This window comes from Podarcis tiliguerta, assembly GCF_965153285.1.
Source record: "Podarcis tiliguerta genome assembly, chromosome: 5".
Classification (NCBI taxonomy): Eukaryota; Metazoa; Chordata; class Lepidosauria; order Squamata; family Lacertidae; genus Podarcis; species Podarcis tiliguerta.
Genome location: NC_139538.1, coordinates 48,298,161 through 48,313,087, shown reverse-complemented (window position 1 = coordinate 48,313,087; position 14,927 = coordinate 48,298,161). Strand labels below are relative to the sequence as shown.

The window sequence follows — 14,927 nt, the reverse complement described above, 5'->3', positions numbered from 1 at the left end:
TGGAACAAAGTCCAACCTCCCTTACTCTCATCAGCCTAGAAACGTTTAACCTTAAAGTGTGCACTTTATCTCCGGGCAGAAGCATGGTCCCATTGTGAGACACCCAACACACACAGGGATTTAGTGAAGTACCATATGAAAGCTGTCATTTACTCCCCCAAGAATGGTGGCTATGAAGCAAAATGCCAAACAGGCAACATGGGCCTTCCCTTTCTGTTCATGCAGATGCATACTGAAAGATAAGACCCACATGTACCATTTTCCACATTTACCCTGGCCTTGCCCTCATCTGTGTCCTGATGTCATTTGCATATTCAGGGGGCATAAACATGCATTTCATTAACATCCACTTAAATAATATCATGTGCAGTTTATAATTCACAAGGGTTAACTTGGGCCAAACGCCTTAGTAGAACAGTTCCATTGTGACTCATGTTGAAGCAATAATAGTTATCACATCCAGTATTCATAAAGGGCTACAAAGCTATTCCAAATGTCTATATGCCAAAATCTGCCCTTTTGCAACGCATGCTAATACCCAGCCCTCCTTGACCTCATATTATGCAGCATTCTTCGTTGTAAGGAATGAAATGAAACATGCACAAACCCTTCCCTTTGTAGTACCACAGGATTCTGGTAGGATTTCAACATGCAGCCTGTGTGCAAAGATGGTAGCTTTGAAGACCCTGGGAAGAAGAAAGGACTGAAACAGGTACACATGCTGCATGAAATTCAAGAATAGCTGCGGGGGGGAGGGGGTTAGTTGGGTGGCATGTCTCTCCATAGTAAACTTTTGAGGACAGGAGCCTGAAAAGGGGGGGGGGGGAGGCAGAAATATCCATTTTTCCGCTTTACATTTTGCAAAAGCTGACAGTGCTGCAAACCTTTCACCAGTAAACAGATATAAGACCCAAAATAATAGTGTCTGGCTGTAAAATGTGCGCGGGGGGATGCAGACACATGTGATGCTACATTTCTTACTTCCTTCAAATCCCTCCTCAAAATTCACATTTCCATGAAGGCTTTGTGCCACCATGCCTTACACCACCATTACCTGCACACCTACTCAGAGTCTTTCTCAGGTAAGTGGATAAGGGACTGCAGCCACAGCATATAACTAAGCTAAGGCACATGTAATTGAAACAATTGCACACTGATTTTCTATTTACCACTGCTGCCACTTCTCTCCTTTTCCTCTATTGTTTATTCTATGTTTAAATTTAGATTGCAGGGCCCTTAGGGCAGGGAACTGTCTTCTCATAAACTGCTAAGTGCCATGCACACTGATGGTGCTGAATAAATGCATAATAAAAGAACGGATATGCACAAAGAACTTAGTCAGGCAGCAGGATATCTGCGATGGTCTGTATATCCATATTAGTAGTATAAATTTCGGTACATCTCCTATACTAGTCCCAATCAAAAGAAGCACAAGTGTAGCAGTCAGTTATCTATCTCCATGCTGGCATTTCTATGGACTCTTAAGTCACCCAACACATGATGAGCGCTGTCAGATTTGACAGTGGTGTTAAACTATTAGGAGGGGTAAGTGACCCCTTGGCCAGGGTAGAAAGTCAGAGGGAAGTTTTGGGGGGATCCTTTCAGCCCCCACCCCATCCACAAGTCTTGTGATAATGGCTGCTGACAAGGTCAGCAGCAATGCTGAATCTCTCTTGTTTTGTAGGTGCCGTTCTAATTCAGTGTTGGCCCACTTTGGCACCAGCAGAAGACACATGGCAATGATGGTTACACATCTAAACCTAGTCCCCACACCTCTCTCCTATGGCAAAAGAACCTGCTAGTAGCACCAACCCCCTCGGGGTCTATTTCCCCAAAATCCAGCTGCAGTGGAAGTGCTGTATCAGTGTTAGAAAACAGTAATGAGGCTCTATGTTTATAAGCAAAGATACAGTTGCTCAACTGTTCTTCCAATCCAGAAAATCAGCCTGCTGTGGACAGGATTTTATTAGGTAAGTCTAGGGCTTTGTACTTGCTGGTGCACCAGCCATAACCACTCCTGCCCCAAGGTAACCTATCCAGTGTTATTCACCTCAGGGCTGCCTAGTTCAGTGCTTTGCATGGGAGCTGCCTTTGAAGACTTATCCAGTTTTTTTAGCCTGGATGCTACACCCATCTCTAGAGGCCCTCAACTTTCTGAGGTTAGGCTGGTGACAATTGGACTGTGGGCTTTTGCAGCTATGGTGCTCCAACATGTGGAACGCTCTCCACAAGGAAGCTCACTTAAACCTAATCTCCCATCTTGGCTGTGAGTCCTGGAAGACCTGCTCTCTGCCTCGCAGGCCCTTTTCCGTGGGGCACTGACTGACTACAGTTACAAAAGCTGAGGCTGCTGAAAAGGAGGAGGGGACGGAGGGTGAAGAAAAATCTGTGAGTGACAGCGAGCCCTTGTCCCATTCTCTGGACCCACTTGGAAGCTCCTTAAATTTGCAGAGCCTGGAGCTGGGTTTGGAGAGTGAAGCTGAACAAGACACAGCTATGGGCAGCCTGAGGAAGTACCATCCGCTTCGGCCTGCCCATAAAATACAAGTCTAGAGTGAGAGACTAGGAACTCTTCTCATTGTGAAACTTTTTTTTTGGGGGGGGGGGTTGTTTGGACCCTGGGTGAGAGGGAGGGTATGTCAGAAGGAAAAGGAATTGAGGTAGGGTTGTGTGTGTATGTGTAACTTTGCATTAATGTAACTTTTTAAATGTAACTGTACTTTTGTAATATTTTAAGTTTTCTGCTGTTGCTTCAGTTTTCTATATACCACTAAGATATATTTTTTAATATAGTAAGTGGTGCAGAAATTAAATAATAAATGCTTTTGACAGCTGGCAAATATCCTTTTACTCACCTATGTCTTCCACTGTACCATCTTTTATTTTATTTATTCTTAGTCCTCCAAACAGTTCTTACTGTTCCTTCTGTGTTTTATTTTTATGCAAGTTTCCTACTGTGTATTAAATATTGTTTAAAACTGTTGAGAACCACATAAAGGGTGATGCACAAATGGTTTTAAAATAAATACGCTGCAAAAATAAATATGCTGTCAAAATGTTGTGTGATTTTTCTCAGAGTCACCTTTCCCCTCAAAGAGCAAAAGTTTATTTAGTCCATCCCTTCCCTCAAATTTGAGAATGACTTCACTGCTTATATCATTCAATTTTTAGGACTGGGAAGAGCCGTTCTTCTATAGTGAGGGGAGACGAACTGTCTCAAAATGTGCTATATGTGTACCTTGCTGCATAATCAACATCTCACTAGGAGCTGATAAATTATTGTACTTCTAACTAAAAAGGTTTGGCCAATATGGAACACACACAGTTGGTTCATCCAGGAACTGAATGCAAATCCCAAGGGAAATAAAACATTTCAACGTAGTAACTCCATCCTCTCGCAACTATTGCAGCTGTGGCCAAACTTTCTATCACTATCCTGGTCAAAACAGTGAATGTTCAGATAAAATTGCCTTGTGGTCCAAATTCAGCTCATGACTTTGAATACAGTGCAAAGATTCCTATGGTGAAAATCGATAGGTTAATATATTGAGAACAGAGAGATTTTTAGAAACTTTTGTCCTAAGTTATTCCTGCCCTCTTGCATTTTCAAAGCAAGATTTCCCCTGTCCTTGAGCAAAAACATACACGTAATTATAGATCTTCTATAGCACCATAGTACTTTTTTCCCGAGGTTCCAACCTAGTTTATGAATGTGCTCATTACACAATGAAATGTCAGGACAGTTGCTCACTATAAACTCACCTCAAGGTAAAATTTACATTGACTTCAAAAGTCTTGCCTCCGGGAGGGAGGGAGGGAATCAGATGAATTTCTGAAGAGTTTCCGTTTTATAAGCTGTGTGTGTTACCAAAATACCACTATTTTTGGCATGGCATGATTTTTTGCCAGGTACAAAGGAACTTAAATGTAAGTCTTTGTATAGCAAAAATACAGAAGTATGTCTTGGGAATGGTCTTAGCACTCTAATCCTGTGATCTTGCCCAAGCACTTTGAGCAAGAATATATTCTCATAAGAAAAACTAGAGCACTTTAAAAAGGGAGGGGGAGAAAACACACTACAAATGGTCTAATATGCCTCTTGCTCACACAAGAGTAGAATCCAACTAAATTCAGTTGGATATACTGCACAATCCTGCCCATATCTGCTCAGAATTCAGATTTATTGAACTCAATGGAGCTTAGTCTCTGGTGAATAGAATTAGGATTGAAGCCTTACTTCCTAAAAAAAAAGAGGCTGAGGGTTGCAGCTTAATCTTACTAGGTTGAATTCAGACTTAGCTGAACTACTGAAACCAATGCGAAAGCCAGCCATGTTCAATGAAGTTCAAAACTTGCTGCTTCTGAACAAACATGACTCATTACAGAGAATAAAAATTTTAATTTAAGAGGTACAGTATATAAAGTCAGGGTGTTTTGTCCCCCCCTTTTTTTTCATTATTTCAGCACAGGCAAGCAGTAATTTAAATTTTTCTTAAACAGTAGATATTTCAGATAATGTTTGCAGTCCCTCAATTCTCAAACCATCTAGCAGATGTAGCTCCAGTTCTGATTTAATTGATACAAGAGTGAAGTAAATTGCTACTGTTAGAGGTTCTCCCCCCACCCCACGAAGTCAATTTAACAAATGCGTTTAAGGGAAAGGCAGAAGAATACCAGCTCACTGAAAGGTTATAGGTATTCTAGAAATGGGGGAGGTTACCTATTTGAATACGCCACATTCAATGCGCTCAATAGGGAACAAAAATGGCAAGGACATTTTCATTGAACAGAATATAGAGTCTTACAAGGTAAAATAGCAAGTATTCCTGATCCACCCAATATTATCAATAAGCAACAACTGCTGGTACCAAAACAAAAAACAAAACCTACACACACTATTATATACCATTATAGATGTTATAATAAATCATAATTTAGCTGTAAGTGTTTAACTCCCATTTATACCTTACATTTTTATCATGGAAAATAATTGTAAATGTATGAATTGTAATTAAAAGGTGGAAAATTAGCTGTGTGAAATTAAGGACTTTGTAAATGAACAAGCCGCTTTAAAAGGTTAACAGGTGTCCTATATATATTTAGGTGAATCAAAGTAGACCATATCCATATGGATATGGTCTACTTTGATTCACCTAAACCTTTGTTTCCTTGAAGTGGGTTTCTCTTCCATTTTTATTTTATGAATAGTGTGATAAGAATGTGGGAGTTATAGTTGTAGTGTGAACAAGTTGTTTCATGAAGCTTTTTGAAGTATTTAAAGAAACTATTCCTACAAGTAGGCTTCATGTTGTAACTTTGGTAGCTATCTTAAGCACACTTTGGTCAAGGAAGAACTTTCCTTAAATACTACCACAATAGGTTTATAAAACTGATCCAGAATTTTTAAAATGTCATTCTGTCACATCCATGCGCACGCACACACACACACACACCTCTGCCTACAAAAATAGAAACCATCCTTAATTATTTTCAGACTGAAATTAATTTTCCATTCAGACACAGTGTGGCTGCATATCAATTTCTCATGCTAGGAAAAGCGGAGCTCATTAAAAAAAGAAAATTAACATTCTTTGCAGCCCAAACTTCTTATGTTCTGAATCTGAATTAATAAAAAAGAAACACACAAATAAGAAGCTTGCTTATGAATTGTCCCTTTTCTTCAGTAAAACTGTGTTTCAAACAATCATCATAAGCCCAGTTTGAAGATCAACAGTTATGACCAGTGGTTTTCTTTGTGACAGCACTCACCAGTACTGAGTATCACCATCTCTTTTTTGCTGCCCATGGCGGCCATTTTGTGCTGGCACCCATGGCTCTTTTATAAAAAATGAGTACAGTGGTACCTTGGTTTGCATACGTCTTGGTTTGCATACGTTTTGGATTACAAACACGTCAAACCTGGAAGTGCATGTCCAAGTTTGCAACCTTTTTATGGATTACAACCTCCCCCCCCCCTTTTTTTTTTTTTTGATTACGAACAAAAAAAATTTGGAGGTCCCATTACAACCTGTTTTGGTTTACAAATGGACCTCTGGAACGGATTATGGTTGTAAACCAAGGTACCACTGTACTGGCCCTCTCACCAAAAAAGCACTTGTTCCTTAATAAGATAACTTAATACACTTTTATAAGTGGTACAAAGGGGGAAAATGTATTTAACTTGATGGATATTTCAAAGAGCAAGAACTGAGAATTTATTCCCACTATTTCATAATGTGTTTAACTGGAGAAGGCAAAAAGTGACAAGCAATACTCATTAAACCCGTTCCTCTTTCCCCTCCACCAAAGAAACAGAGACACAGAAAGAAAAGTAGTGCATCTTCGTTTACTTACAACAATGTGTGCTGGAGATGGAGACCTAGCATCCTTGAGGGCTTGCCTACTCTGTAGGCTCCCTGCCTGAACATCAAGCAGTGGCCATTTCATCTGCAGGTACTGGATGGAGGAAACAAAAATGGGGAAAAAGAAAAATGAGTTCAGAAAAGAAAGGCAACTTTAAAAATAAAATAAAAGCAAACACATATTAGGCAACGTGGGGAAGTAAGTGAAACTAAAATGCATGCAACAAAAATAAAGTAAAAGCCCCACAGAAATACTTTATTGGGGTTGTGTTGAACAAAAATGGAGTGTACAGACATTTCCAAGGTGTTTATTAAAAGGGGAATAAAAGGGCAATCACAATGTTCTGTTTCATATGCCAATCGCTATGGTAAATCTGGAAAGGAAAATTATGCAGAGGATGGAAGGAATAAACAGGGCAACTCATCGTTACCACAATTGCAGGAATAGAAATATCCGTGAACAGAAAAAAGTAACTTTAAAACTGCACATTAACGTTGAAAAATCTGGCATTAAAGCTGATAAGCCAAGTAGGGAATGGCTGAAAAGCTACTGCCGGAAAATGTGCCTTCTAAAAGTTTTTGCAGGGGCAGGGACGGGCAAATACATAACATGGGTTCCCTCCCATATACATATTACAATCCCATTCCAGACATACAGTCTCATGAGTTATGAAACAAAGCTTTTTATGTTAATTCTGAAATTACATTTTCTACATTTCTGAAATTACACCACTGAGAGGGGGGTGGAGAAAGAGGCAGGGTGCAAATAAACCAACATTAGCACCAGATTGGCTCCACCAGTGTGTCTGCCCCATGCTGCCCGCCCCACTGCCTTTCCCCTCTCCCTCACAGTAAGCCACCCACCCGCCGGGGAGCTAGCATAGTGGGCTCTCCCCAACCCAACAAGTTGCTTTTGCCTAATGGACTACCATAGCTACAAACATTTTATAAATAGACTAATTCACTTTAAACCTCTAAATTTATATAGCCTTTTCATATCAAAGAATGAATGACAGTCATATTTGGCAGGTGGGTGCACTAGATATTTACTTACATACATTTTGGCTTCCCACTCTTTCTGGTATCAGTTATTGTGGTTTTTATGTTCCTCACGCAAAGGGACGCAGGCGGCGCTGTGGGTTAAACCACAGAGCCTAGGCCTTGCCGATCAGAAGGTCAGCGGTTCAAATCCCCGTGACGGGGTGAGCTCCCGTTGCTCATTCCCTGCTCCTGCCAACCTAGCAGTTCGAAAGCACGTCAAAGTGCAAGTAGATAAATAGGTACTGTTCCAGCGGGAAGGTAAACGGCGTTTCCGTGCGCTGCTGTGGTTCGCCAGAAGCGGCTTAGTCATGCTGGCCACATGACCCGGAAGCTGTACACTGGTTCCCTCGGCCAATAAAGTGAGATGAGCGCGGCAACCCCAGAGTCAGCCACGACTGGACCGAATGATCAGGGGTCCCTTTACCTTTACCTATGTTCCTCACACCAGCTTTCCCTCCTACCTGTCCATGCAGAGGAAACTTGGGGCTGGTACTTCCTTGAGCATGCCACACAGGTACAACTATTTCTCAAACTACAAGTCATGGTTTAACTTTCTAAGCACACTTCCTCTGTTCCAAAGAAGGGCACAGATCAGTAACTGACTGTTCAGAACATTGCTTTTTCTGGTCCTGTTTCTGACTGGGACCAGCAAATCTCACAAGATGCAGACAATAGGGGGGGCTCTCCTGATGCCCTCATTACATATCTTTAGGTGCCAGGCAAAACAAAAACATTCCTCTTCAATGAGGCCTTTGGTTATTAAACATTCTTTGTCCTTTTAGATGTGGGGGGTATTGCTTGTTGTTGTTGTTGTTTTATACATAATATGTTTCTATGTTGTATATGCCTGGGGATCTTTGGATGAAGGGCAGTAAATAAATTTAGTAAATAATCATAAATTCAACATTGTGCAAGCATCTCAGCTAGCCAGGAACTATTATCGCCCCGCCATTTATGTGGGACTCTCCCTCCAGGAGCCAGTTTCGGGGAGGGCATACAGGGAGGAAAGCCCCATTGGGCAAGCGGAAGTTCTTGAGCAGGTCTTCTGCAGATGGGGTTATGTCAGGTGAATCCTGCCCAATGTATCCAAATACAGGAAACAGGTTTCCATAAACATCCTCAAGCAAGATCTGCAACTTTGACTCATTCCCTCCGGCTGCCCTGTCATAGTAATAAAATTGCAACCTGGGCCAGGAACCCAGGCCCTGGTAAAGTGTGTCCTTCTCTACTCCTTCAGGCAAGACAACATCTATGATAGGCAGTATAGTGCTATTTTCAAAGTGTATGTTTCAGTTTTTGAAACCCACTTTAAAAGCCCTCCTCTGGACCATTCCATGCATTATGCACGTGCCAACGCCCATCCATCACAGAGCTGCAGCATGCCAGAATCAGCATCAAGAATGAGAATGGTGGTAACAGTCCTACATCTGACACACATACATTCAAAGCTGATATTTTTCATTTGAAACATCACAAATATATCCCTAAAACTGTAATGGGAGAAGGGGCTCTCATCTGCAAAGCACAAGAGATAGTCTTGAAGAAGCCCCCAACCCCAACCAACCCCCCTGTGTTGGTGTTAGGCTAAAAAACTGCCCACGAAAGAAGGGGTGGATATGGCAACGTGGTAAAATAAAATGAAAACAGATTAGAACAGAGAAAAGAGACAAGTGGATTCTCCAAATATTTGTATTGTCAATAGGTCAGCATCACTTCTAACAATGATCACACCCACAGTGTTGTATCTGCATGCTGCTCTCCTCAAAAGACAGCCGTGACTTGAGTTCTGTTAGTCTAGCAGAGCAATTTCCTCCTTGTCCATCAGCACAAGTTATAAAAGATAGTCGGTTGGAGAACATGTGTCCCCATGACGTACAAGCAACCGCTTTGCATAAGTCACTAGATTGCCCGTGAAACTGAGACTCCGTAAACAATCCTGTTCACGATGCACAAGCAGGAATAGGGTACAGCTCACTCCCTCCAACAATAGCAGCCAAGGCTTATTCTCGTTACTGAGGTCACTAGATAGGATTCGGGATACGCAGGAAGAAGGTCCTGCTGAGAAAGAATGTGCTGAATTTACCTAGTCACTTTTCAGCACAAGCTCCAGTGAAGCTTTACAACTGACCTTTACTGGGAGAACGGGGGGGGGGGGGGAGAGAGAGAGAACCACCTCACACATAAATACGTAGCACTAGCAGGATAATGATAGTCTGGATTCTGTTCTCCAGTTGCTAGATTTTCATATGTGGGCCTTCCTTCCTATTGGCAGCAGTCACTGCAGAGTGAAGTGGTATAGCCCAGTAACTAGTACATAATCAATAACTGATGATCATGTGTTTAAGCTCTGACGAGAATGGCTGTTAAAATCCTTGCTTAGGTTACCACAAGCATCAGGTTTAATGCTGGTTTAAGGAGTGCAAAACATTTTGTTACTACACTACTAACCTTTTGTTTAATAACAAGTACAGTGGTACCTCGGGTTACATACGTTTCAGGTTACAGACTCTGCTAACCCAGAAATAGTACCTCAGGTTAAGAACTTTGCTTCAGGATGAGAACAGAAATCGTGTGGCGGTGGCGCGGCAGCAGCGGGAGGCCCCACTAGCTAAAGTGGTGCTTCAGGTTAAGAACAGTTTCAGGTTAAGAACGGACCTCCAGAATGAATTAAGTACGTAACCAGAGGTACCACTGTAGTTTAGCAATGCTGCTCAATGCAATATATATTTATTGGGAGTGGTAGCCAAAAACTATTATCAAAAATAGAGGCCCAGTTCCCTTACTTGCAGTTTGGAGACTATCTAATCATATCAGATTCTAAACATAATTGCAGCAACCAAAAGGGATCTCACGCTCTTCCTTATACATTTTAACTGCTGTCTTTTTTTGCTAGGATTCCCCCGCTCCCTCCCAAATGTTAAATACCAATTTAAAAAACCTTTCTAAAAGGTGCCATTTTTCTTCTTTTGTAGTCAGTCTTTGGAAACAAGCAGAGAGAGTGTGCTGGTAGGGGGATGCCAGTAGGGGGACTGTGCCGGGGGGCGTCAAATCACTGTAGCAAACGATAATTCAGATTCTGCTACAAGACTCAAACCAGATTAAATATTTAATTTTTTTAAATCAAATTTGGAAAAGATTTTAGCTTCTTCTGCTAAATTTATTCTGAGTTTGCTCATTTGCTCATTATCTATGTAGCAAACTGAAGCCCACATCTCAAATCACTGGAAAATTTGCTACTGAGATTTCACCAAGCATTGGTTACACACTTCCAAACTTATCTTTAAAAGCTTAAGGACCTGAAGAACGTTTCTGTTTGAGAGGAAAACCTGAAAGTCTCAAAGTGTGAAAATCTCTACCAATACTATTCTGACATTAAAAGGTGTGATCTCAAATTATGTAGAACTATGCCTTAAAAAAATCAATGCGTGTTATTAGCAATAAGGATGGTATTACTAGCAACAGATATTATGCTGATACATAAACCATGGGGTAAACGAACTCAATCAAAGACTGGAGTACTGTACAGCAATCAATGAAGTAACCTCCAAGTGAAGGTTACTATGGAACACAAACAAAAAGAAGACCTGAAAAAGCTGTCTTCATCAAAATTTAAAAAAAACTATGCTGCTTGCTAAAATGATTCTCCAGCAATATTCTCCAGAGCGCCTTTTTTTGTAAAGACACTCTCACAGGCCCAAAAGACCCACTGAAGCTCACCTTTTTACATACCACTTCCCTGCTGCTTGTATTCCCATCACCAGAAACTGTTGTACCTGCTTTGCAGCCTATTTTCTTCCAAATAACACCTGTATAGTCAATAGGTTTCAGCTCACAACAAACCCAGTTCAGAGGAAAGGCTCTGCTCTCCCTCTGTGTTAGCTGAGCCCTCAGTGGAGTAATCACACAGCTAAATCTGATTGGTTATGTGAAACTATCTACTGCTTGTAAGAAGGGGGCTATACTGAACGTGCACAAAAATGGTGTCAAAGCTGCAGCCAACAGGGACTTCAAACACACTTTCAATGGAATTGTATCACCACAACTGCCTGAATGACAGGAACAGGGGCCAGTAGTCACCTGAATATGTGAGAAGGAGCACCTTTTCTTTGCAGTATACCTACCACCTGCAGAGAGAGAGAGAGAGAGAGAGAGAGAGAGCGCCAAAATCTTGGTGAAAGGGGGTGCATTTATGAGCGAATAAATTTGTGAATCCCTCAATCCCTACCCCCTGGTTTTAGCTCATCCCTAATAAAAAGATCCAGCTCTATTGATAAAAGAATAAAACGTTTGTTTCGTTCAACAGCTTCAAGCTTGCCTCAAAGTCTCTCAGCCCAGGAATTGTCATGGCCATAATACAATATTAATGTGGTGGCTTATAATTCTTATTTTACATAAAAGCTTCATTGTGTGCCAAATCCAATCTCCACAGGCTACCTGAGCCCCAGATTTTTACGAGTCTACATTTCAGCGCTGCGAGTCTACAATACACATAATTTTCAATTATGTTAGGGCAGGGCAGGATCACTGCCTATATAACATTACTGGTTGGAGGAAATGAGACTCAGTCCTACTGCCGAGTGAGCTAACTCAATCCAGATGGTGAGAGAGTGAGAAAGAGAAAGCACTGCTATGGAATTATGTAGCAGCGATCCAGCCCACAGCAACTCTTGCACAATGGAATGAACTGCCAAGTAATTGCCCCACCATCCACACACAATGCTGTAAGGTATTAGTTTGGAAACTAAAGAAGGGATGGTTCTTTTGGCAGAGGAAGGGTTACATCACAGCACTTACACAGCATATATTAGAAGGAGAATGCGTAATTACCTTCTCAGGTTTACTATAGCAGAATTATGCAACTAATCAGAGGGGTCTCTCTCTCTCTCCCTCTCTCCCTCTCTCTCTTTGATAGTGTTTTGTTTGTTTTTTAGAGTTTTTTGGGGGGGTTGTCCCATTACTAGAGAGTGGTAAATCCTTTCCTTCCTCCTACATGAAGCAGCAGGAAATGCTATTCTTTCAGACTCAAATACAAATGTGAGCCAGGAGTCCCTCCAACTTGCAAGTGTCTGCAAAAGGAGAAGGTGAAGGGAGGAGGGGGCGAGATATTTCCTTCACAGGATCCCAACTTTGTGTCTATATCATACAGTAAAGAGAGAATCCAAATACTCTGTTCTATAAAAATTCTGTAATTTCTTGTCTTTTCCAGCCTTACTTCTATTTGACAGGAAATATTATGTTCCAACAAACTGGTGTAATATTAAAAACAGGGGGGAAATGTATATAGGTTCCGATGTCCCATTTTAAAGCTGAAATATTAATATAGATATACTGGCCAGAAGTTCAATATTGATTTGAAAGGATGATCTAGCAATAGATCATTATTGCTTCTTCTGTTTTTGAGAGAGAGGAAGAGAGAACTCCAAATCTTTTAAGGCTCCTACTGTCTGTGCAAAATATTATAATGTGTGGCTGGCTAGAATCCGTGCACAGGGGGTGGGTGAGGAGAAACACAACACAGCCTTGAAAGGCTGTTAAATTGTCATCACAAGGGGGAAAGCAAACACCTCAAATGGCAAAGGATAGGGCTTTTTAAAAAGTGGAGAGGGAGGAGGAAATGTATCTTGGGTCCTGCAAGAAAGCAGATGTTATCAACCATCTTATTGCTACACTGACATTTGAAATGAGGCACAGCCCAAGGCAGAAAGCTAAAGCACTTCTAGAGAAAATATCTGGTAATGGCAATACAGCTAAGTGGAGCAAAATCCTGTTCAGAGAGACTAGGAACAGCAGACTTGGGAAAACACGAAGACCTGTTCAAAGTTGCAAATTTAGTTTAGTCAACTAAATGCTTGCAATTATCAGAAATTTGGATAATTAAGGATATAATAATGGGTTAAGCGTAGATATGGAAATGCAGTAGAATTTGGTATATATAAAGAACCGGAAGTGGAAATGGAGGGAAGACGCAAGATTTTAAGAATCTCACAAGATATAGTGTTGAAAGGATAAATGTATATATGGGGAAAGGGGGGGGGGACTTGTTTTTGATGTTATTTGTGGAATTATTAGTTATTGTGGAAAGAAGAAAATAAATTTACAAATAAACAAAGTTGCAAACTCAAAATCCTGCCAATATGCTCTACCTCATGACTGTCAGGAAAATTATGATACAGTATCAGAAAAACCAAGACCTAAGATATTTATAGGACCACTTTCCTTAACTCCTTACTCCTTTTGTTTTTGATGTTAAGAGGTATTTTCTTGACATAATATACTAAGAACTCACTTAGTTCAATAGATGGAAGAATCTAGTTATAGAAGATAATATTTGCCATTGGAAAGTTTTCCCACAGATAGGCCCAGTCTTGGGGGAACAAGACATTACCAAGGAAAAACACAAACGCACTGAACACAGATTAATGAAATGTCTATTCCACCCAATAATCTGCAGTCATCACTATATTAATCCTATGGAACAGAGATGACAATGGAAATATAGAGCAGTTGCTAAGCTTATTCAGAGGCTCCCAACACTATATTATAGAGATCCACCAACACAGAATTTGTTCATTGCCACTAATCTATCTCACCACCTAACCCAGAAATCAATCTCCTTTCAATGATTTGCACTGCATTCTCCACAATGTGTACTGAATGTACAGCTAAATCATCCACTTGGAAAGCTACTGTAACCCACTGGTAGATTACCAATCCACTACCGACAGATCTAGACATGTTTTTCTGTCATAATCCTTAAATACAACCAAGATTTTCCAAGTGAATGCAATGCATTTATTTTTTAAAGTTTAGAATGTCAGCTTCATTCACAAAAATGTGGTCAACAGATAGGTTCATAACTGGAAGCGGAACCACAAAAATCATACAATAGCAGATAGCACATTCTGAAACAACAATTTAGATGCCAGATTGAGCAGCCCACTTGTTCCTGCTCTAATACTATAAATATTCTATGAAGAGTGTCTTTTATTGTGCTTAGCAGGTTCACTTGCTATGACTTTTTCTGGACTATGTCACTCTATCAACCATCATTAACACTTCTGGTAAACTCATGGATCAGCTACTGTAGTTCTTTGTACATGGTGCTGCCCTTGAAGAATGATTTGAAGATACACCTGATGAAGCAAGCAGCTGATCGTCTGCTAAGAGACAGCTTTCATGAAGAACATCTTTCAGAATCAATCATTCAGTCAGAAAGGGAACACCCCCAATTCCCAATAACCTATCCACAAGGATAGCACGGTTAATGGTATTTATCAAAAGCTGCTGAAAGATGCAGAAGAAATAGCCGGCTTAGAATCTTCTGACACATTATCCAGACCAAGTCATCCATTAGGATAGCCAAGGCAATTTCCGTGCCAAATCATGCCCAAACTAGACTGAAACAGATCCAGGCAATCAGTTTCATTCAAGAGCACTAGGAGTCACACAGCGACCGTTCATACAAACAAACACCTTACTTGCAATCATCCAGTAGAATCACAGAGTTATGAGTTCGAGACCCAC

At 40.8% G+C, this 14,927-nt stretch overlaps 1 protein-coding gene across 39 annotated transcripts in view; it reads right to left on the bottom strand.

Annotated features, from left to right (window-relative positions):
• The window catches only part of TCF7L2 (transcription factor 7 like 2), a 204,769-nt gene that overhangs the window by 119,954 nt on the left and 69,888 nt on the right, over positions 1-14,927 (bottom strand). For all 39 annotated transcript variants that reach the window (XM_083441758.1, XM_083441760.1, XM_083441757.1 and 36 more), the window contains one exon: positions 6,355-6,456. In XM_083441758.1, coding sequence (XP_083297884.1) covers positions 6,355-6,456 — 102 coding nt within the window. The remainder of the gene's footprint in view (positions 1-6,354; positions 6,457-14,927) is intronic.